Source organism: Populus alba, chromosome 19 (assembly GCF_005239225.2).
Source record: "Populus alba chromosome 19, ASM523922v2, whole genome shotgun sequence".
Lineage (NCBI taxonomy): Eukaryota > Viridiplantae > Streptophyta > Magnoliopsida > Malpighiales > Salicaceae > Populus > Populus alba.
Window position 1 is genome coordinate 7,298,633 of NC_133302.1, and position 17,345 is coordinate 7,315,977.

The window sequence follows — 17,345 nt, forward strand, 5'->3', positions numbered from 1 at the left end:
ACAAATTATTCTATTTCATTAATTTTTTAAAAAATATATTATTTTACTGATTTAAAAAAAACATATTAATTTTTTAAAAAAAAATTGATGTGCATGCTGTATTTGTCAAAATCATCATCCACCAATAAATTCAATCATGTCTGTATTTTTAAATAATATAGTCCAATTATGACAGGAATTCAAGTAACTTGTGTCTTTTATAGTAAGTCCTATTTGCATTTAATGCACTAAAGTTAGAAAAAGATATTTGATGAAATCCAATGCTAGGCCCCACATAATTAAAACAATCATGAGAATTCAATGTATGCATGCATGTGGCGCAACGCAAAAATTAAAATCTATATTATTTATTGTTTTTGTGTTATAATTTATTTTTAAAGTATTTTTAAAAAAATTTTTATTTAAAAAAAATATTAAATTGATATTTTTTAAGTATTTTTTGATAGTTTGATATTATAAATAAAAAAAACTGAAAAAAAAATTAATTTATTATTAATTAAAAGATATTTTTAAAATGCATCATATACCACAATATCAAACACACAATTAATTTATAATTATCAATACATATAACATAGAAAAAATAAACATGAAAAAGAAAAAGAAATAAGAAAAGAAAAATGAAGGAAAAAAAATGTATTTTTAGATTCCCTTGAGGTTTGGACCTTATATATATATATATTAGCTTTGATACCCGCGCGATGTTGCGGGTTATTTTTTTTTTGTATAAAAAATATTTTAAAAAATAAAAATTAAAAAATCTTGGGTTTTTTCTGCAAAGTTATACCCAAGAATCTTGGGTTTGGCTACAACGCCTGGTCTAAAAATAATATTTATAATATTAATAATAAAATTAAACTTGCATGATCCAAGTTTAAGTGAGCCTGACTGTAACACTAAACTCGAGAATATTGGATGTGGGTCTGGCTATAAGGTCGTGTCATAAAAACGTGATAATTAAATAGATTAATTATATATATATATACTAGCTTTGATACCCGCGCGATGTTGCGGGTTATTTTTTTTTTGTATAAAAAATATTTTAAAAAATAAAAAATTAAAAAATCTTGGGTTTTTCTGCAAAGTTATACCCAAGAATCTTGGGTTTGGCTACAACGCCTGGCCTAAAAATAATATTTATAATATTAATAATAAAATTAAACTTACATGACCCAAGTTTAAGTGAGCCTGACTGTAACACCAGACTCGAGAATATTGGATGTGGGTCTGGCTATAAGGTCGTGTCATAAAAAACGTGATAATTAAATAGATTAATTAAAAAAACAAAGAAAAAAAATCAATAGAAAGGAAAAAAACTAATGAAAAAGAAACAAATAAATTGAATTAATTGGGTTAACCCTTTAAACCAGGTTATCCCGTAAAACCTGGGATTTGTGTCATGAAAGTTTGATAACTAAATAGAAAAAAAAATGACAGGTTTACCTAGAATTAACCGGGTTAACCCATCAAACCAAGTTAACCCGTCAAGCCCAGGATACGTGTCATGAAAATCTGATAATTAAATAGAAAGAAAATTAATTTTAACAAACTAAACTAAATGAAAAAAAATAACTCGTCAAATCAGGTTAACCCATCAAACCCGAGATTCGTACCATGAAAATATGATAACTAAATAAAAAAAAAAATTAACATTAACAAAAAAAATCAAACAAAAAAAATTCATTAAAAAAAATTAAAAAGAAAAAAACAGTCATATAATATAATACAATATAATTATAATTATAATGAAAAAACATTGGGAAAGCTAAAACTAAAGCTAAATTCTCAACCAACTCAATATTAAAAAAATAAATTTAACAAAGATAATTTAAAAAATAAACATGTAGGGGAAACACTGCAGCTAAACAAAAATCATGCAAGGGAAACACTGTAGTAATCCATATTGTTTTTTTTTTTTTTCTTTTTGAAAAAAGCTACAAAGCTAAGTTCTCAACCAACTTAATATAGAAAAAAAACCGAGATCCATGTAATGAAAGTATGATAACTAAATTAATTTGTTTTTTCACATTAACAAACTAAATTAAACAAAAAAAACTCATTAAAAGAAAAAAAAAACAAAAAAAAAGTCAAGTGTTTCAATGTGTGCACAGTAATACATTATATGTAAAAAGCAAAAAACAACAAAAGCGAGGAAAAAAAAGCTACTATAGTGACAAAATATTACAAAAAAAAAAAAAAAAAAAAAGCAAAAGCAAAAAAAAAAAAAGGAAAAAACTGCCACAGAAAAAAAAACTAAAAACGAAAAAAAAAAAATGCTGCAGAAGAAAAAATGAAATAAAAAACTGCAAAAAAAAATATAAACTGCAAAAAAAAAAAACAGCTTTAGCTACAGTGAAAAAAATGACCCGCGCGATGCCGAGGGTCAATTTTACCGAGATCCATGTAATGAAAGTATGATAACTAAATTAATTTTTCTTTTTTTCACATTAACAAACTAAATTAAACAAAAAAAATTCACCAAAAGAAAAAAAAACAAAAAATTTCACTGTGTGCACAGTAATACATTATATGTAAAAAACAGAAGAAACAAAAGCGAGGGAAAAAAAAAAAGCTACTATAGTGAAAAAAACATTTAAAAAATAAACAAAAGCAAAAGCAAAAAAAAAAGAAGGAAAAACTGCCACATAAAAAAAAAAACCAAAAACAAAAAAAAAATGCCACAGAAGAAAAAACGAAAAAAAAACTGCAAAAAAAAAAACAGCTTTAGTTACAGTGAAAAAACATGACTCGCGCGATGCCGTGGGTTAATTTTTTTTGCATAAAATTGATGGGTTAACATGTGAAGTTTGGAATACGTGTCATGAAAGTCTGATAATTAAATAGAAAGAAATTTAACATTAACAAACTAAACTAAATGAAAAAAGTTGATTAAAAAGAAAAAAAAGCAAAAAAAAAAAATGTATAGTGAACACGTCAAACTCGGGATCAATTAACAAACTAAATAAAAAAAAAATTAAAAAGAAAAAAAAACTAAGAAAGAAGCAAAAAAACCCATAAAAGCATAAAAAACCAAAAAAATACAGGAAAAAAAATGAAAACGAAAAATAATATATATTATAATATAATAATAATAATAATATTTATATATAAGTATAATTAAAAGGCGTGGGGAAGCTACAATGCTTTCCCCACGCCTTTTAGAGTTCTTTAATATATAAAAATGTGTTTTCAAAATCACCAAAATATCTATTAAAAAAAAACATTAATTGTATTTTGTTAATGTTTCAAGACTAAATAATAAAAACATCGTGTATTTAAAGAATTTAAAACAGAAATATAAAATAAAATTGTTTCTAAAACAGTTTTGGAGGGAATTTTTATTCTCTTAAAATATAAAGTATAGATAAACATGCTTTTTTTTTTTGTTTTTTAAATTTTTTTTTCAGAACAATAATTAAATGCTATACAGAATATTTAGAGATATTTCCTCTTTAACTCTACTATCTTATTTTTTTCAATCCCGAAATAGTAATTAATCAAGAGTACAAGATTCTTTCACTCATTATTCGTATTTTTCATATATTTATTCTTATTACCTTTTGTTTTTTGTGAAATAGCATTACTCCTCTTCTTTTTTTTTTTTTCTTTTTGTATTTAACAGGTATTAAAAATCTAGAGTTTTTTTGGGACTCCTACAACTAGTCCCCCGTGTAAGATCATCCTATCTTTGCACTGGGCAAGGACTGGTCATTTTTTTTTCCTCCTTTTAGAGAAAAAGGGAAGAGATCCCTCGTCCTATTAGCCCATGAAAGGCCATACAATGAGAACACCACTAGATTCAAGGCCTCCCACATTATCCCAGGTCATGTCTTAACCATTTGTTCTAAAACCAGAGGCAAATCTACTCAAATCAGTAAGCTTTAGGGGCAATTCTCACTCCAGTTTCTGCTAGGATCAACAGATTTTAGGGAAACATACCAGGGTTGATTCCAGGTTATGTGAGCACCCCAATAACGATAATTCACTTCTATCATGAAAGCTATGATAAGAAAGAATCAAAATATACAAGTATAGCCATGAATCTACAAGTGTTCCAACCTGACAGTTTCTCGATGATGAAACTACAACCTTGTCAGTCAGCAAGAATGGTAGATCATTGTCAAAAGCTCCATGAGCATTTTGTAAGCCATCTCAGTACACTAAAAGAACTGTGTTAAGAACCAAGGAAAGAAATTCTAGAGCTGGAATGCTTCCCCAAAAGATCGTAGACGCCATGTAAAGAAATGGTTGCGCAAATTTCCCGATTCTCCTCTACATATAACCCTTCAAAGAAAACATGCAGGAGAGCTTTCCTTTCTGTTAGATCATTTTCTTGTCCTCTCACTAAACAAATGAGCAGATTGGATGAAGACGTATGGGCATCATGCGAGCTGAGAACTTGGTATTTACAGAGTCAAAAAATTGCAGTGGAATTCAGTCTCAAATCCTTGGGAGACCAAATTAATGAATCATCTAGGACGATTGTGAATCTCTTCATTAAGAAGCTGTGTTATGAGACCAGGATTAGCTGTTGGTTTATTGTCACTTAAAACACGACTCAGCAAGATCAATTCTTCTGGGCTTGCCTTCTTGAATAAACCCCCAAGTGTCGTATCAACTTCGGCAGGTAAGAATTGGCTCCCAGGAACTTTTCTGTTATTTTGGTCCTCAGATGTTCCCTGGGAATGTCTTGCATTGGCTTTGGATTGAGAATGTTGTGGAATCTGTCCTTGCGGCCGTGAATATGGCCTGGAGTCCCAATAATCTGTACAAACTCGATTTCTATCTAATGCTTCTACAGCCTGTTTATGAGAGGGGGAAAAGGAGAGCTGAATTATATTCGACGTAAAATAATTTGCCAAAACTGAAGCTGAGGGAAAAAAATCAAAATCCATAATTGTACACAGTATGGATGTTAAGAAGTAAACTGTTTCTTACGGATCCAAAGACAGAAGCTCAAGGCTAGATATGATATAACATCCAAATATAATGCGAGTCTCTAACAAGGTTTACTGGTGTTGTTGGAAAGCTACCAGAGCTCTTACAATGGGAGATAAATTTTTCAGCCTCGGATAACCAAAAACTATAGATTTAAGGTATATTTGTTGTGTGTATTGTACAAACATATTAGTTGTATTTCCTTTTCTTTTCAGAAATTAAATACAGGGTCTTTGAACTGCAGTTTCACAAATTTTTAGAACCATGTTATCTAGGACCATAAAGGTTTTTTTACCATAGTTACAAGACCCAGTGTAACTCCAGCAGGTCAACCTGGTGACCCAAGACCTGGCCTGGGCTGGATTAGTGGGAAAACCCATTGTTTTTTTTTTTTTACCAAAATAACATCGTTTTTTTTTTTCTTTCTTTTTTTTTTAAAAAGTAAAAGGTTGGGATTACCTGGGTCAACCATGCAACCCAAGCCTTGACCAAGAGCTAGGTCAACCCTCAGTTCGGCTCTCATAACTGTAGCTTTTACTAGGCAAAATACAACCGCCTCTTGTCAATGGCAAAGAGTAATCCCACCATGTGTCTATGGCAAATAGTCATCTTACCGTGTGTTTCAAATTTGGTCAATTAACACCATATTGATAAAGTATTGGTCAACTAGCCCCAATAAATTATTGTCATTAAATAGGCCCTTAGGGAACAACTAAATTGCCCCTTAAAAGAACATGATTTAATTTTCTTTTTTTTCCCTTTCTGAAAGACTTCATCCTTTATGAATTCATGCAGTTCACCATCAACTCACCACCATTTTAGCCACCAAATCACCTTGATGGTGGCACAGAAAAGATAACAAATTTGAGGCAGCTAGAATTTTTCAGAAAAAGTTCAATTTAGCCCCTACATTTCTGAAAAGTGCAAGATGGTCCATTTCAAATACCCTAATTTATAGCAGTTATTAATTGGAGCAACTAGAGAAAGATTATCAATGAATGACCATACATTCTGAAACAAGGCATCTATGAAAAAAAGGAAATCAATCAATCTAGTGAGCTTCAGTTAAAATGGAAAAGGAGTAATGAACTAAATTTGAAACACAAGATAAGATGACCATTTGCCTTTTTTGTAATTTAAAAAAAAGGATAAAGTAAGGAAATCAGCCTGCTGTAAAAATACCTGGACAATTGCTGGTGAAGAAAACCCAAACATTTCGAAGCCATCAAGACTTCCAGGAGGTTGTAAAGGTGGAAGATTCGTTCTTCCAGTTTTATGCTGCTTTGTGATCTCCTGATTCACTCTCTCTCTCACCATTTCCCAGCATCTGGCTGCTGAAACATGAATAAATACCTCATTTGGGTAATGCTCCAAGGAAACCTGAAAATACCATAGCACAACAGATTAGAAGTGAAATCAGCTACAATTTTTGTGTATCTCAATGCAATAACCAATCACAATCTCAACCACTCAGGCTAGAAGTTCACTGTTTAAACTTACTGCACACAAAAAATTTCAATGGTCCAAATCTAACCATCCGCAAGATTCAATAATCCAATGCCTAACTGAAAGACAAGTTACTTGGTTATACTTCTCTTTATATATATATTGTTGCTTGGGAGATGAAGGAGTTTGAGTATGGGCACTCAACTCTAAGCACCTCAAGCTGGAGTCATTTCCAATAGGACCAATACCCATCGGATTCTTCAATATACTTCATTAATATCACTTCCACCCAAAGACTAGCTACAAAACCAATCATCATGAATTTGCAGGGTTATATCACAACTCTTTAGGGAGGGCTAGTGATTTATGACTGCAATTTAATTTCATCTCAAGACGTATTGCCCCTGCCAAAGTTAGCTATATTGTGAAATTTTACATCAGAAAACACTGGTTAAAATTCCATAACAATGAACAGTAAAATTTAATGTATACTGTATTAAAGAAGAGCAGCAATCAGATGCATCTGACAAGTACCAAGCAGCCATCTTAAAACCCATTGTTAATGTCTTCAACTATATGTGTATACTATCACCGAAAAGTTCTCATGAAAGCTATATAGGAGAAACACCATCCACATTTCTTTATTTGCTTAAAATTTCAATAAGGATCACAAGAAGTAATGAAGACCTCACAGGATATTTAAGGATAGATAAATGAGAAGTATATTTTGCAACAATCAAAATGTTAGATGACAGATTGCTACAGTAGGAAATCTTAACCAAAGGATTATTTGGAATTACCATAAATAGAGGACTATTTCGCCCTGCATCCAGTATTTCTGAGACATAGTAACACATACTGGTTGGATCTAAAACGCTTAAGTACCTAACTCGGCTTCTAAACCCTGCATCAAATAGAACAGATACGCATAAATACAGGTCTCTTCCTATTCCTTAACAAGACTATTCTTGAACTTTATAGCCATTGTATAAAACACGTGCAAAGTACCTTTGGGAAAGATTGCTTGGTTGTTGCACCATGACTTCCCAGAAAGCACAACCCCAAATTCCAGAGGTTCAACATTACAATTGATCCTTCGCACTACCTTGGCAATGCGGGGACCCTTCTGGCGGTAGTACCTGTCCAAATTATTTTGCGAGGAAGATGGGCTGCCAGCCATAATTCTTGAGTTGTCTACTGAAGTTGAGGTGGCATTTGCTCCCATCTCATCCTCAATGTTAGGCTTTCCACTGCCACATGGCTGTGGTTGCTGACTCCCAGCATTTGCCATCCTGTTATCCTTGCCGGCGTCTCTATTAGATGAGAAGTTCTGAATATTCCTACCAAAACCTGCAGTGCTTGGACCTGCATGGCAAAAGCCATTGGATTGATTAAATCCCAAAACCTTTCCACCATCTTGATTATAGCCATCCTTCACTTGCAAAGGACCAGATGGAGAATTGTTTTCATCAGGAAACAAAAACAAACTGACATTCTTTTCACTCTTTACTGCTCCGTTGATCACAGCAAAAGTTAAGATTGAATCTTTATTGTCATTACATGACCTATCATGCGAAATTGATAGCTTCTCTGAAAGTGAGGAATGGTTTACAGAAACATTTTCTTTTGCCCTTTCTGAAATTGGCTTCAGTTCATCGCCTTCATCATCACTAAGAAGAATAATATTGTCATTGCACAAAGTTGAAGGCTTCTTCCTTTCACATTTCTCTGAAGCCAGGCCTGCAGTATAGGATGGGTCTTCTTGAGACAACTGGCAAGCTAGTGTCCTTAAATTTGTAGACAAAAGACTAGAACCTTTCTGGTTTAGCTTGAAATTGTCATTTTCCTTCTCAATTACTTGAAAAGAACTATGAGATACAGCTGATGCCCTTGCATCTTTTGAAGGTATATCTTCAGGTGGTTTCTTCTCTTCTTCTGTGGCGATCTGCCAACAGATCCCAGCTGAATTCAATCTGAAGTCACCAGATATTATTCTCCCTGGTGAAACTTTATGGAGATCTACTGACGCATGTGATCTCACCTGTTCAGTTGCAGTTCTTTTTGGAGAACATGATAATTTACCTTCTTCAGCATTGTCTTTGGAAACAAAAGAAGTCAGGGCAAGTCCAAGATCCAGTCTTGCCCATCGGTACACTGCACTCAATTTTCCTTCCAAAGCCTCCACAAGGATATTTAATTCACTAATGTCATAGCGAAACAGGAAAAATCTGGCACCCGAAACACATGAACACAGCTGCTTTGCATGATTCAGGCATGTATACTTGTCTGGAGAACAATGACACCCCACTGCAGACAGGTGCAAATCAAAAAGACAAACACTGCATTCCCTCTCACTTGTGGCATCAAAATCACTCTCCATCTTCAATGCTGGGGAAGAGTTGCAGAGAAATTGTCTCCTCACATGCTCTGTCTCCACACGTTCCTTAACAAAAAAAAAAAAAATCCAAAGTCAAGAGGGGAATAGAATAACAATGAAGTCTGCCAGTGATAACTTTCATTGCTAGCATAATGACACACTTTCCAGTTTCAAACTATCATCCAGGATTTCTGGAAGGGAATATTAATAACTCAATGATAAGATACCGGTAGCACAAACCATAAAGCATAAAGAAAAAAAATAGCAAAGACTGAAAAGTAGAACAGTACTCCCCAATTCATTATAAGAAATGGGAATCAAAATCATCTGCCTGTTCCGCAAACAGTACACAGCCAAATTGTGTAAAAACGTTTTACCAACAATAGAGTTGAGATGGCATCTTGAGGCTGAGTCCAAGCATCACGATCTAAATATGCAAATACCAATCTAATGACAGCATCCTAGGACTCCAATATTTTCTAATGGCATATTTGAATTACTAATTTGATCCATGGCAAGCCAAGCTAAATTTTAAATGAGTTGAAAACACTGCAATGAGACAGAATAAATTTCAAACACTAGATTTCCAGTATGAAAATCAGCCCGATAGTCTCATAGAACAAATCAAAGATTACCTTGAATGCTTTTGCTAATATCCCATCTTTTCCACACATGTCTTTCCATCTTAAGTTATTCAATTTATTCCTCTTAAGTAAATTCAGTTCCCAATGTGCTCTCACTGCTTCCCTTGCTGCCCCAAGCAACAATTTATCATGGGAGATGGAAGTCCTCCGTCCCTGCTCACGGTATAGCTCTATAGCAGTCTGTCCATGGGGCAACCAGTCAACAGGAGCTACATTCACTGCCTCCGCACAATTGAAACCGCAATTAAACCCCGAATGATATGCTCGAGGAAAGGTTAGCACAAATTCTCCAGAATTCTGAACACACCGATAGACAGGCACTCCTATGGATTTTAGTATGTTGGGGGAGAGCTGAGTCACCTGAAAGGCAAAAGCGAGTTCAGGGCATGGTTTTCTTGTAGATATAAGAAGAAAGCAGTAGGGTAGGGTAAAAGACCGTATGTTAATAATCATTTTTATCCATGCTATCCTAAGTCCAAAAAACTCATTAGAAAAATCAAAGAACCTTAAAATAAAAGGAATATAAAATCAAAGAGAAACAAACCAGAAAGAAGTTACAACTAGAAATCAAAAGATAAAGAACACCCAAAGAAGGATCATTGATGGCGAAACAAAACAAAGGACGTTCCAGGAAATAGAGCATTTCAATACTTAAATTCCCGTGCTTTGTTCTATATCACTTGAGATTAAATCACATCATAAGGATTTACTAAAACCCCATTTGTTTGTTGGAAAGTAGTTTTTTTTTAGAAAATGGTTTCTTTAGAAAGTGAATTATTTTCCGATATTTGGTAGTCATAGAAAATAAGTTGGAAAACACTTTCCAGTGTTTAGTTATGTCATGAAAAATGACCTGAAAAATAACTTCATAATTTTTTTTTCAAGTTTATTAAAATAACGAGAAACAAATCTTACAAATTAAAATGTTGAATGAGAATGAAATTGAAAACAAAAATCTCATTTCATAAATTATCTCAAATAAAATAAATAATAATCAAAATAATAAAGATCAAATCTAACAGATAAAAAAATTGAAAGATGATATTAAAATTACAATTCCATAAAGTATTTCAAATAAAAATAAGTAACAATCAAAAGAATGAGGACCAAATTTGATAGATAAAAATTTTTAATTAAAAAAAATAATACGAGAAAAGCAAATAACAATCATAAAAATAAGGACTAGAGTTAATATAAAAATCAAATTAAATCAAATTTTAAGGGATAAAATTGAAAAAAAAAAAATCAAGACAAAAATATATAGCAATCAAAACTTTGAGGACCAAATTTGATATAATCAGCAAATAATATGATATTCCTAAATTTTTCACAACTTCTAAAAAATGTTTTCCGTCCAAAATAAAAGGAAAACACTTTCCTGGAAACCTAGCCAAATTTTTCTCTAACTGGAAAGTATTTTCTGTTAACCTATTTTTCTAATGGCAAACAAACACAGAAAAGTTTGGAAAATGGTTTCCAGAAAAATACTTTCCGTGAAACAAATAGGGCCTAAGCTGAATTATGTTTAACTTCATTCTTTCAGAAGATATCCACTTTCGGAAACAAATTATCACAGAACAATGACAACATATATCACATTTAGCACATAAAAGAACCATAAGAGGAAGATCAACACAATCCTTGAAAGATTCAGAGAAATTGAGCTAACCATTGTAGTTCAAGTTTATGAATCCAAGAGGAGAAGAATTCCATAATATAATAATGTTAATAAAGACCAGGATTTGCAGGTGAGTCAACAAATGGCATGCCCAAACAAAAGCTTAAAGAGCATAATTTTATGCGCATCCAACATGGTAACACGGTATAGGAACTTTTACTCACCAGCTTATGGAGCAAATCAGGTTGTTCTTCAAACAGATCGGGTAAATACATTCTCATTGCCTCTTCCAATTTAACAGCATCCTTCCCGGGGACACCATACCATATTTTTTGCGCGCCCCAATGCATGTAATTCAGTGAATATAGGTGATGATCTTCAACATGCTGTTCTCAATTATGTGAACGAAAAAGGAATGAGAAAAATAAGTAATTAGGCTCCAAAATAAATGCATGAGCATGGCTCTACACCTGCTTATAGGACAAATTAAGAACTATTCATAAAAAATTGAAAAATGAAAGTTGTTAGCCATAAAATTGAACTCAGTATCCATCATTGGAGATGAAGAGTTCAAGGCTTGGTTATGGCTTTCTTATATCATTTGGCAAGAAAAAAATTCATAACTCTGTTTATCCAAAATCCTAAAATTACTCGCCTCTCAATCATATTGCATATTAATTTATTCCAGGAGAAGCAGTAAAGAGGCTATCCACACCAAACCTAGTATTAATAATGCATGCACATGCACATAACACATAACTAATACAAGTCAAAAATAAAAAGTACACTCCGAACACATTCATCAAGAAGCATAACAGCCCAATATATTTGTTGATTTATGATTATTTGTTTATTTTGGACTGGAGCTAAGCATTTTGTCTATCTAAAAAAAGTAGACTCGAGGTCTTACCCAACAGAAGGAGGAGAAGCACATCCCTATATACAGCCATGGCACCAAAACACCAGATATATCACCACTTTCAAAGGAAAGAACAGATCCAGGAAGCCTCGGAAAGTTATTCAAGTTCCAGCCTGATTTTGTATAACGATCATTGGTAGCAGAACCAACTTCACTGGATGTTTTTGGAAATCCACTGCCAAAAACCCCTGTTTCCAGATCAGCTCCATATAGGACCTACATAAGCCAACACAAATATAAGGACTCTAGTTCATTCTGTAATTCAGGTTGCAAACAAGGGAGACAACTGGGACTGTAAAGAAAGGCAGCATGATTAAGTAAATTATTTAACAAAAAGACAATGAACATTCATATAGCACATCTACTCACGAAACACACCTCAATTTCTTCAGTTGCTTTCTCTACAATTCGCCAATATTCACCCTCAATACTATCCAATGTTGGTTCGCGGTTCTCCTGAAGCATTGTCATGCTGCCTCCTTTATTAATAGTATTCTCATCCTTCCTGAAGTACTGGGCCATGAAATCATCAGCATATTTCTGAAATTTATCCAAAGTAAACAGAGGACCAGGTTCAAACCCAAAACTCTCAGCTTCACAAACTCCAGTATCATTAGACCTTGAGATACTTCCAATATCTGCCCCACAATCTATTGCCATCCTCATGCATCTTCTCCTTTTCTTCCTGGTATGGTTAGACATCGTTGACATCTTTCTCATAGAATCCCGGTTCTGCAGTTTGTCAACCCTCTGGACACGAGTTGCAAATGTAGAGCCCTTCCAAACAGTTTCTTCCTTAAGAGGACATGGAGGTTTCCAAGAAGGAGGAGGAACAATGCGACAGATTCCATATTGTTCAGCTTTAGGCCGTATACTAGCAATATATTTCAATGTATCTTCAAACTCCTGGAAAAAAGATAACATAAAAATTCAGAGGTCTTTACATGGAACACACTTTAATACATCACAAACAAGGATGTGGAGTTTTTTTTTTTTTTTTTTTGAAATTCAGACAAACAAAATATAACAAGCAACATTGTAGACCTCTTCAGTGGGGTAGAATACAGGAGCATCCTCAATGTCAGGCTTGCGAGCATATTCTGGTCGCCATCTTGCACTGACCTGTACCAGACATTCAATTATCAACCAAATAACATTGGAACAGAGGATAAAAGACACAAAGGAGTATATCAAAATACAATGCCAGACACACAGTTCCAATCCTCTAGGACACTTACAACCAGCGAACACAGGAAGCTACATCATAGTACGAACCCACCCTTTAGTAGTGGAGCTAAATATGTGGTACAGTGCCAATCATTACATTCAAAATGAAATGTCTGTGGATCTATGTGATGATGGCTGTCTAGACAATAACATGGGTTAAAAAATGTTATTGAGGAATGGAGCTAATAGAACCAGACTGCATGAAAGGCTAATCCAAGAATGCAGGAAAAGAAGAAGAAGAAGAAATAAATAACCTTTTGGCAATTACTGCATTGTGGACATCCACGGATCACTCCCTTGGGAAGTTGAGACCTCGAGGAGAGATTCTGCAATATAAATGGATTATAAGGCATCCACAGTTGACATATAGGACTTGCGCGTGAAAACAGAGATTCAGAAGCTGGATATGTATAACTTTGCACATCATTTCAAATTCAAAGATAATGATGGCAATGATACTATGAACTAACTTGATTAAGCTTTGCAGAATCAGACTCGTCCTCTGAAAAACCATCCAAATGTCCATACTTTATCCAGGGTCTACGCCGGAGGGACCTTGTAACTTTTGCTTCATCCTCAAACCCCGTCTCCATCTTGACTGGCAATGATTCAGAAGCGCTCGCAGTGGCTGAACAACTGATTACATTACTTTCTTGTTTTTCACCATCTTGCACCCTGTTAAAGTTGAAAGCTGCAAATGACTCAAAACCAGGTGGAACTGATGGGATATCATCATTCTCCTCCTTAACACGAACTCTAATGAGTTCAGTTCCCATCATTACTGTAAACAAAAATAAAATCAACACTATTAATCACAAGCCATGTTATGGACAGCCAACAACCAAAAAGTCCAATTTGATAATAGCCTAATTTCATTGCATTAAATTGTCCCATTAGCCAGAAAAAGATTCACTTATAGTATCTTGTTAAAAAACATCATGCAATTCATGTTATCGGTGATCCTTTCCATTCAAACACCTAACTTACATTCTCAAAGGCATGTAGCAAACAATATCCAAAACCTTAATCACAAAATCATAATCTCTCAAACTTAATCTACATGATCCAATTCATATTTCTCGACAATCATATCATTCGCTCTAAGCATTAAATACCTTAAACATAGAACCCTCAATTTCCCCTTCTCAATTCCACTACAAAAACCATCATAACATGATCAAATTAGAATTTTTTTAAATAAGAAAAACCCTAAATCACAATTTACTGTAAGAAAACATGTAATACCAAATCCATAAAATCATTAATAAAATTCAAACTAAATAACCATCACAAAAATTACTAAAACAAATTCCTGAAATACTCAATTCAAGCAAAAAAAAAAATAGTACGAAAAAAAATAAGTGGATAAAAAAAAAAAAAAATCAAGTCAGGGCTTACATGTTCCTGATCCAGAATCTGTAATTCCCAATTCAGTCAAAGCAGCTGAAAACTCCACACACACACACTACAGCCGAGTTTCCAAACCGAAAGTCAAAATCATTAGAAAAAAAAAACTAAACTTGAAAAAAGAAGAAACAGAAAATCACAAACTGATTTGTAACAACAGATCTAACCCTAACCCTAAACCCTAGAAACCGATGAAATAAAAGCAAGTCACGCGTTTTTATTTTATTTTTTTCGTATTTTAATCAGCAGAAATTTATTAATTATTAAATGGGTATGCAGATCAGAAAATTGCAAGCAAGACCCACCACACAAACACGCCTTCGGTCCTTCTTTCAGCTTTCAGTTTCAAGGAAGGCTTAGATCAATCAATCCATCAAAACAAAATTAATATGTTTTAAAAAAAGAAAAAAAATCAAGTATTAATTGAAGTAACAAGTGTGGATAAGGGTAAATACGGAAGATAATTTTTCTATTTTTTGGCTTATGTAAAAAACTTTCTAAAAAAATAAATAAAAACATGCATTTGAAAGATTATATGAACCTAACACAAGAACAAGAATTCTACGTGTTGAAGAAAGAAATTGGGTACCTTTTTTTTAATTATTGTTTTGAAGCTTTATGTGCTTTAATGATAATCAAGAGGGTGTTGTTTTCATCATGGGCAAGTTAAGTGTAATTTTAAGATTATTTTTTAAATCTCAAAAGCACAAGGGATCTAGCAATAAAAATAAATGTGTGTTTGGTGGGCAAATGAAATTAGATTGATGGATTTAGATGAGATTGGATAGGATAGGACTGCTCTACGGGTGTTCCTTTGGTAATATGATGAGTTTTTTTTTTAGAGAATGGTTGTAATTGATTTTTAAATTATTTTTTTATTAAAATATATTAAATAATATATTTTTTTATTTTTTAAATATTATTTTTATCGGCACATAAAATTTACATCGTGTTTTAAAATGGTGTCTAAACAATTAAAATTTTGTGTTTTATTTTAATCCTGTGGTATCAAAAAATTTTAGTTAATCAATATATATTATAATTTAACATTGTTCTACTTAAAACTCTTTTTCAAAACTTTTGTTATGAAAAAATTATAATTTATATTTTTAAAAAATTTTATTTTTTTTAATTATAAAAAAAATTAATATAATATTATTATTTTATTGTATTTCCAAGCAAAATACATTTTAAAAAGTAACTTGTAAACACAATGTCAAACAAACTTTTTATATCCAAAATAGTTTGCATTACAAGTATGTTTGATAATGCGTTGGAGGATGTTTTTATATAAAAAAAATTTTTCAATTAAAAATATATTAGAATGATTTTTAAATTTTTAATTTTATTTTTGAGATTATCACATTAAAATAATAAAAATAACATTTAAAAATATTAATTTAATATTTTTTTAATATAAAAAATATTTTTAAAAATAGCTGAACTGCTGAAAGAACCACAGCTGCAACTGAAGTGCAATTGGAAACCATGTGAAATGCACCAAACAGTCCTTAGTTGTCAATTAGGATTTATCATTTATGGGAGGTTGAGAGTTTATTCTTTGTTTGGGAAGAGTAGTTGAAAGAGGATGAGAAATTGACGATATTTTTTAAGATCCGGGTTGGCCCGTGGCTCGTTGCCAACTGGTCCAATGTGGGCTTGGTTTCAACTTTTATTGCGTGCCACGGTGTCCCATGATTATTATTATGCAGTGTTTTGGAATGTAGTATTCATTATTTTTTTTAATGTATCAAAATTATTTTTTATTTTTTAAAAAAATATTATTAATACTATAACTTATCAAAATAATAAAAAATATAAAAAATTAATTTTTAAAATAATAATAAAATTTAATAAAATACAATACCGAGATACAAATATATTTATGATAAGAATTTGGGATTAAGAAGTTTGTTTTCTATGTGATTTTAGATTTTAATACTGTGATTGTTAATATGATAGCCACTAGAAACTTATATGGTCATTAATTTTAAGATTCGTAGAATTAATTGAAATGTGTGTAAGCTAACCGGATATTTATAATAATAATAATTAAAAAAAAAAAAAAGACAAAAGAAGGCCACACCGCCAGAGGCGTGTTGGCAAGAGAATCAACAGGCGCCCTCCGTTAAGCTATCGGCAGTTTTCTATGAACGGTCAAGATGTTTTGATTTGTAGTCTTTGGATCGTAGTTTTTTAAAGGATATTATTACCCGTTCAAGTTTATAGTCCCTAAAGACGTTTTCTTACGAAGGTATGGTAACTAGAATTTACAATCTGCTTAGAAACTCGGACTGTTAGTTATAGCTATTACCTAGACCAGGTCAATTGTTTTGAACATTAACCTGGTTGGTTAGTTTTGTAGTGATATCTGGTTGGGTCTTTCGTCGGAGGTTTTTTTAAAATTACTAAAATAATATTATTTTAAATAAAATAATTGACTTGATATACGTGGTAGCTCCTAAATTGAGTTGATGATTTATTGACTCGGTTTCTAATTAGATTAGATTTTGAGTTGAGTCATAAGATAGTGGTATCTTCACAACCTTTTAGTTATGATAAAATCTTATTTAAAAAAAAAAAATCATAAAAAAAAAACAATGTATAAGAACATTATAGCAATTTTTTAAAGAAAAAAGTTACATAGTTAAATTTTCAACCAGCTCAATATTTTAAAAAATTAGTAAAGATAATTTTTGAAAAAAAAAAAAAAGAAAAAAAAAAAGTCAATTTTGGGTAAAAAAAAAAAAAAAAAAACATGTAAAAAAA

At 32.1% G+C, this 17,345-nt stretch overlaps 1 protein-coding gene across 6 annotated transcripts; it reads right to left on the reverse strand.

Moving 5' to 3' along the window:
- Positions 1–3,972: 3,972 nt before the first annotated feature.
- On the reverse strand, positions 3,973–15,328 carry LOC118050645 (putative lysine-specific demethylase JMJ16). Of its 6 annotated transcripts, none has more exons than XM_073406723.1 (13): positions 15,168–15,328; positions 14,568–14,633; positions 13,640–13,950; positions 13,424–13,495; positions 12,987–13,064; positions 12,321–12,848; positions 11,934–12,158; positions 11,248–11,409; positions 9,397–9,765; positions 7,393–8,827; positions 7,185–7,288; positions 6,121–6,318; positions 3,973–4,802 (listed from the first exon to the last, which is right to left on the reverse strand). In XM_073406723.1, exons 3-13 carry the CDS (start codon positions 13,946–13,948, stop codon positions 4,470–4,472), a joined length of 3,813 nt encoding a protein of 1,270 aa, XP_073262824.1. In that variant the 5' UTR covers positions 13,949–13,950; positions 14,568–14,633; positions 15,168–15,328; the 3' UTR covers positions 3,973–4,469. The 6 variants fall into 6 exon arrangements, with proteins under 6 accessions (XP_073262824.1, XP_034916935.1, XP_034916938.1 ...); XM_035061044.2 differs by lacking the exon at positions 15,168–15,328 and adding an exon at positions 14,882–15,159 and having other exon boundaries at positions 14,568–14,634; XM_035061047.2 differs by lacking the exon at positions 14,568–14,633 and having other exon boundaries at positions 15,166–15,328.
- Between the last annotated feature and the right edge of the window lie 2,017 nt (positions 15,329–17,345).

Bases quoted from the DNA above. Each gene is read 5' to 3' on its own strand.
- LOC118050645 (XM_073406723.1), bottom strand. From the start codon at position 13,948: ATGATGGGAACTGAACTCATTAGAGTTCGTGTTAAGGAGGAGAATGAT. The intron at 9,766-11,247 runs GTGAGTAAAAGT...TTTGCCTTTCAG, and splicing joins CTGATTTGCTCCATAAGCTG to GTGACTCAGCTCTCCCCCAA. The intron at 7,289-7,392 runs GTACTTTGCACG...TATTTGATGCAG, and splicing joins CCAAGCAATCTTTCCCAAAG to GGTTTAGAAGCCGAGTTAGG.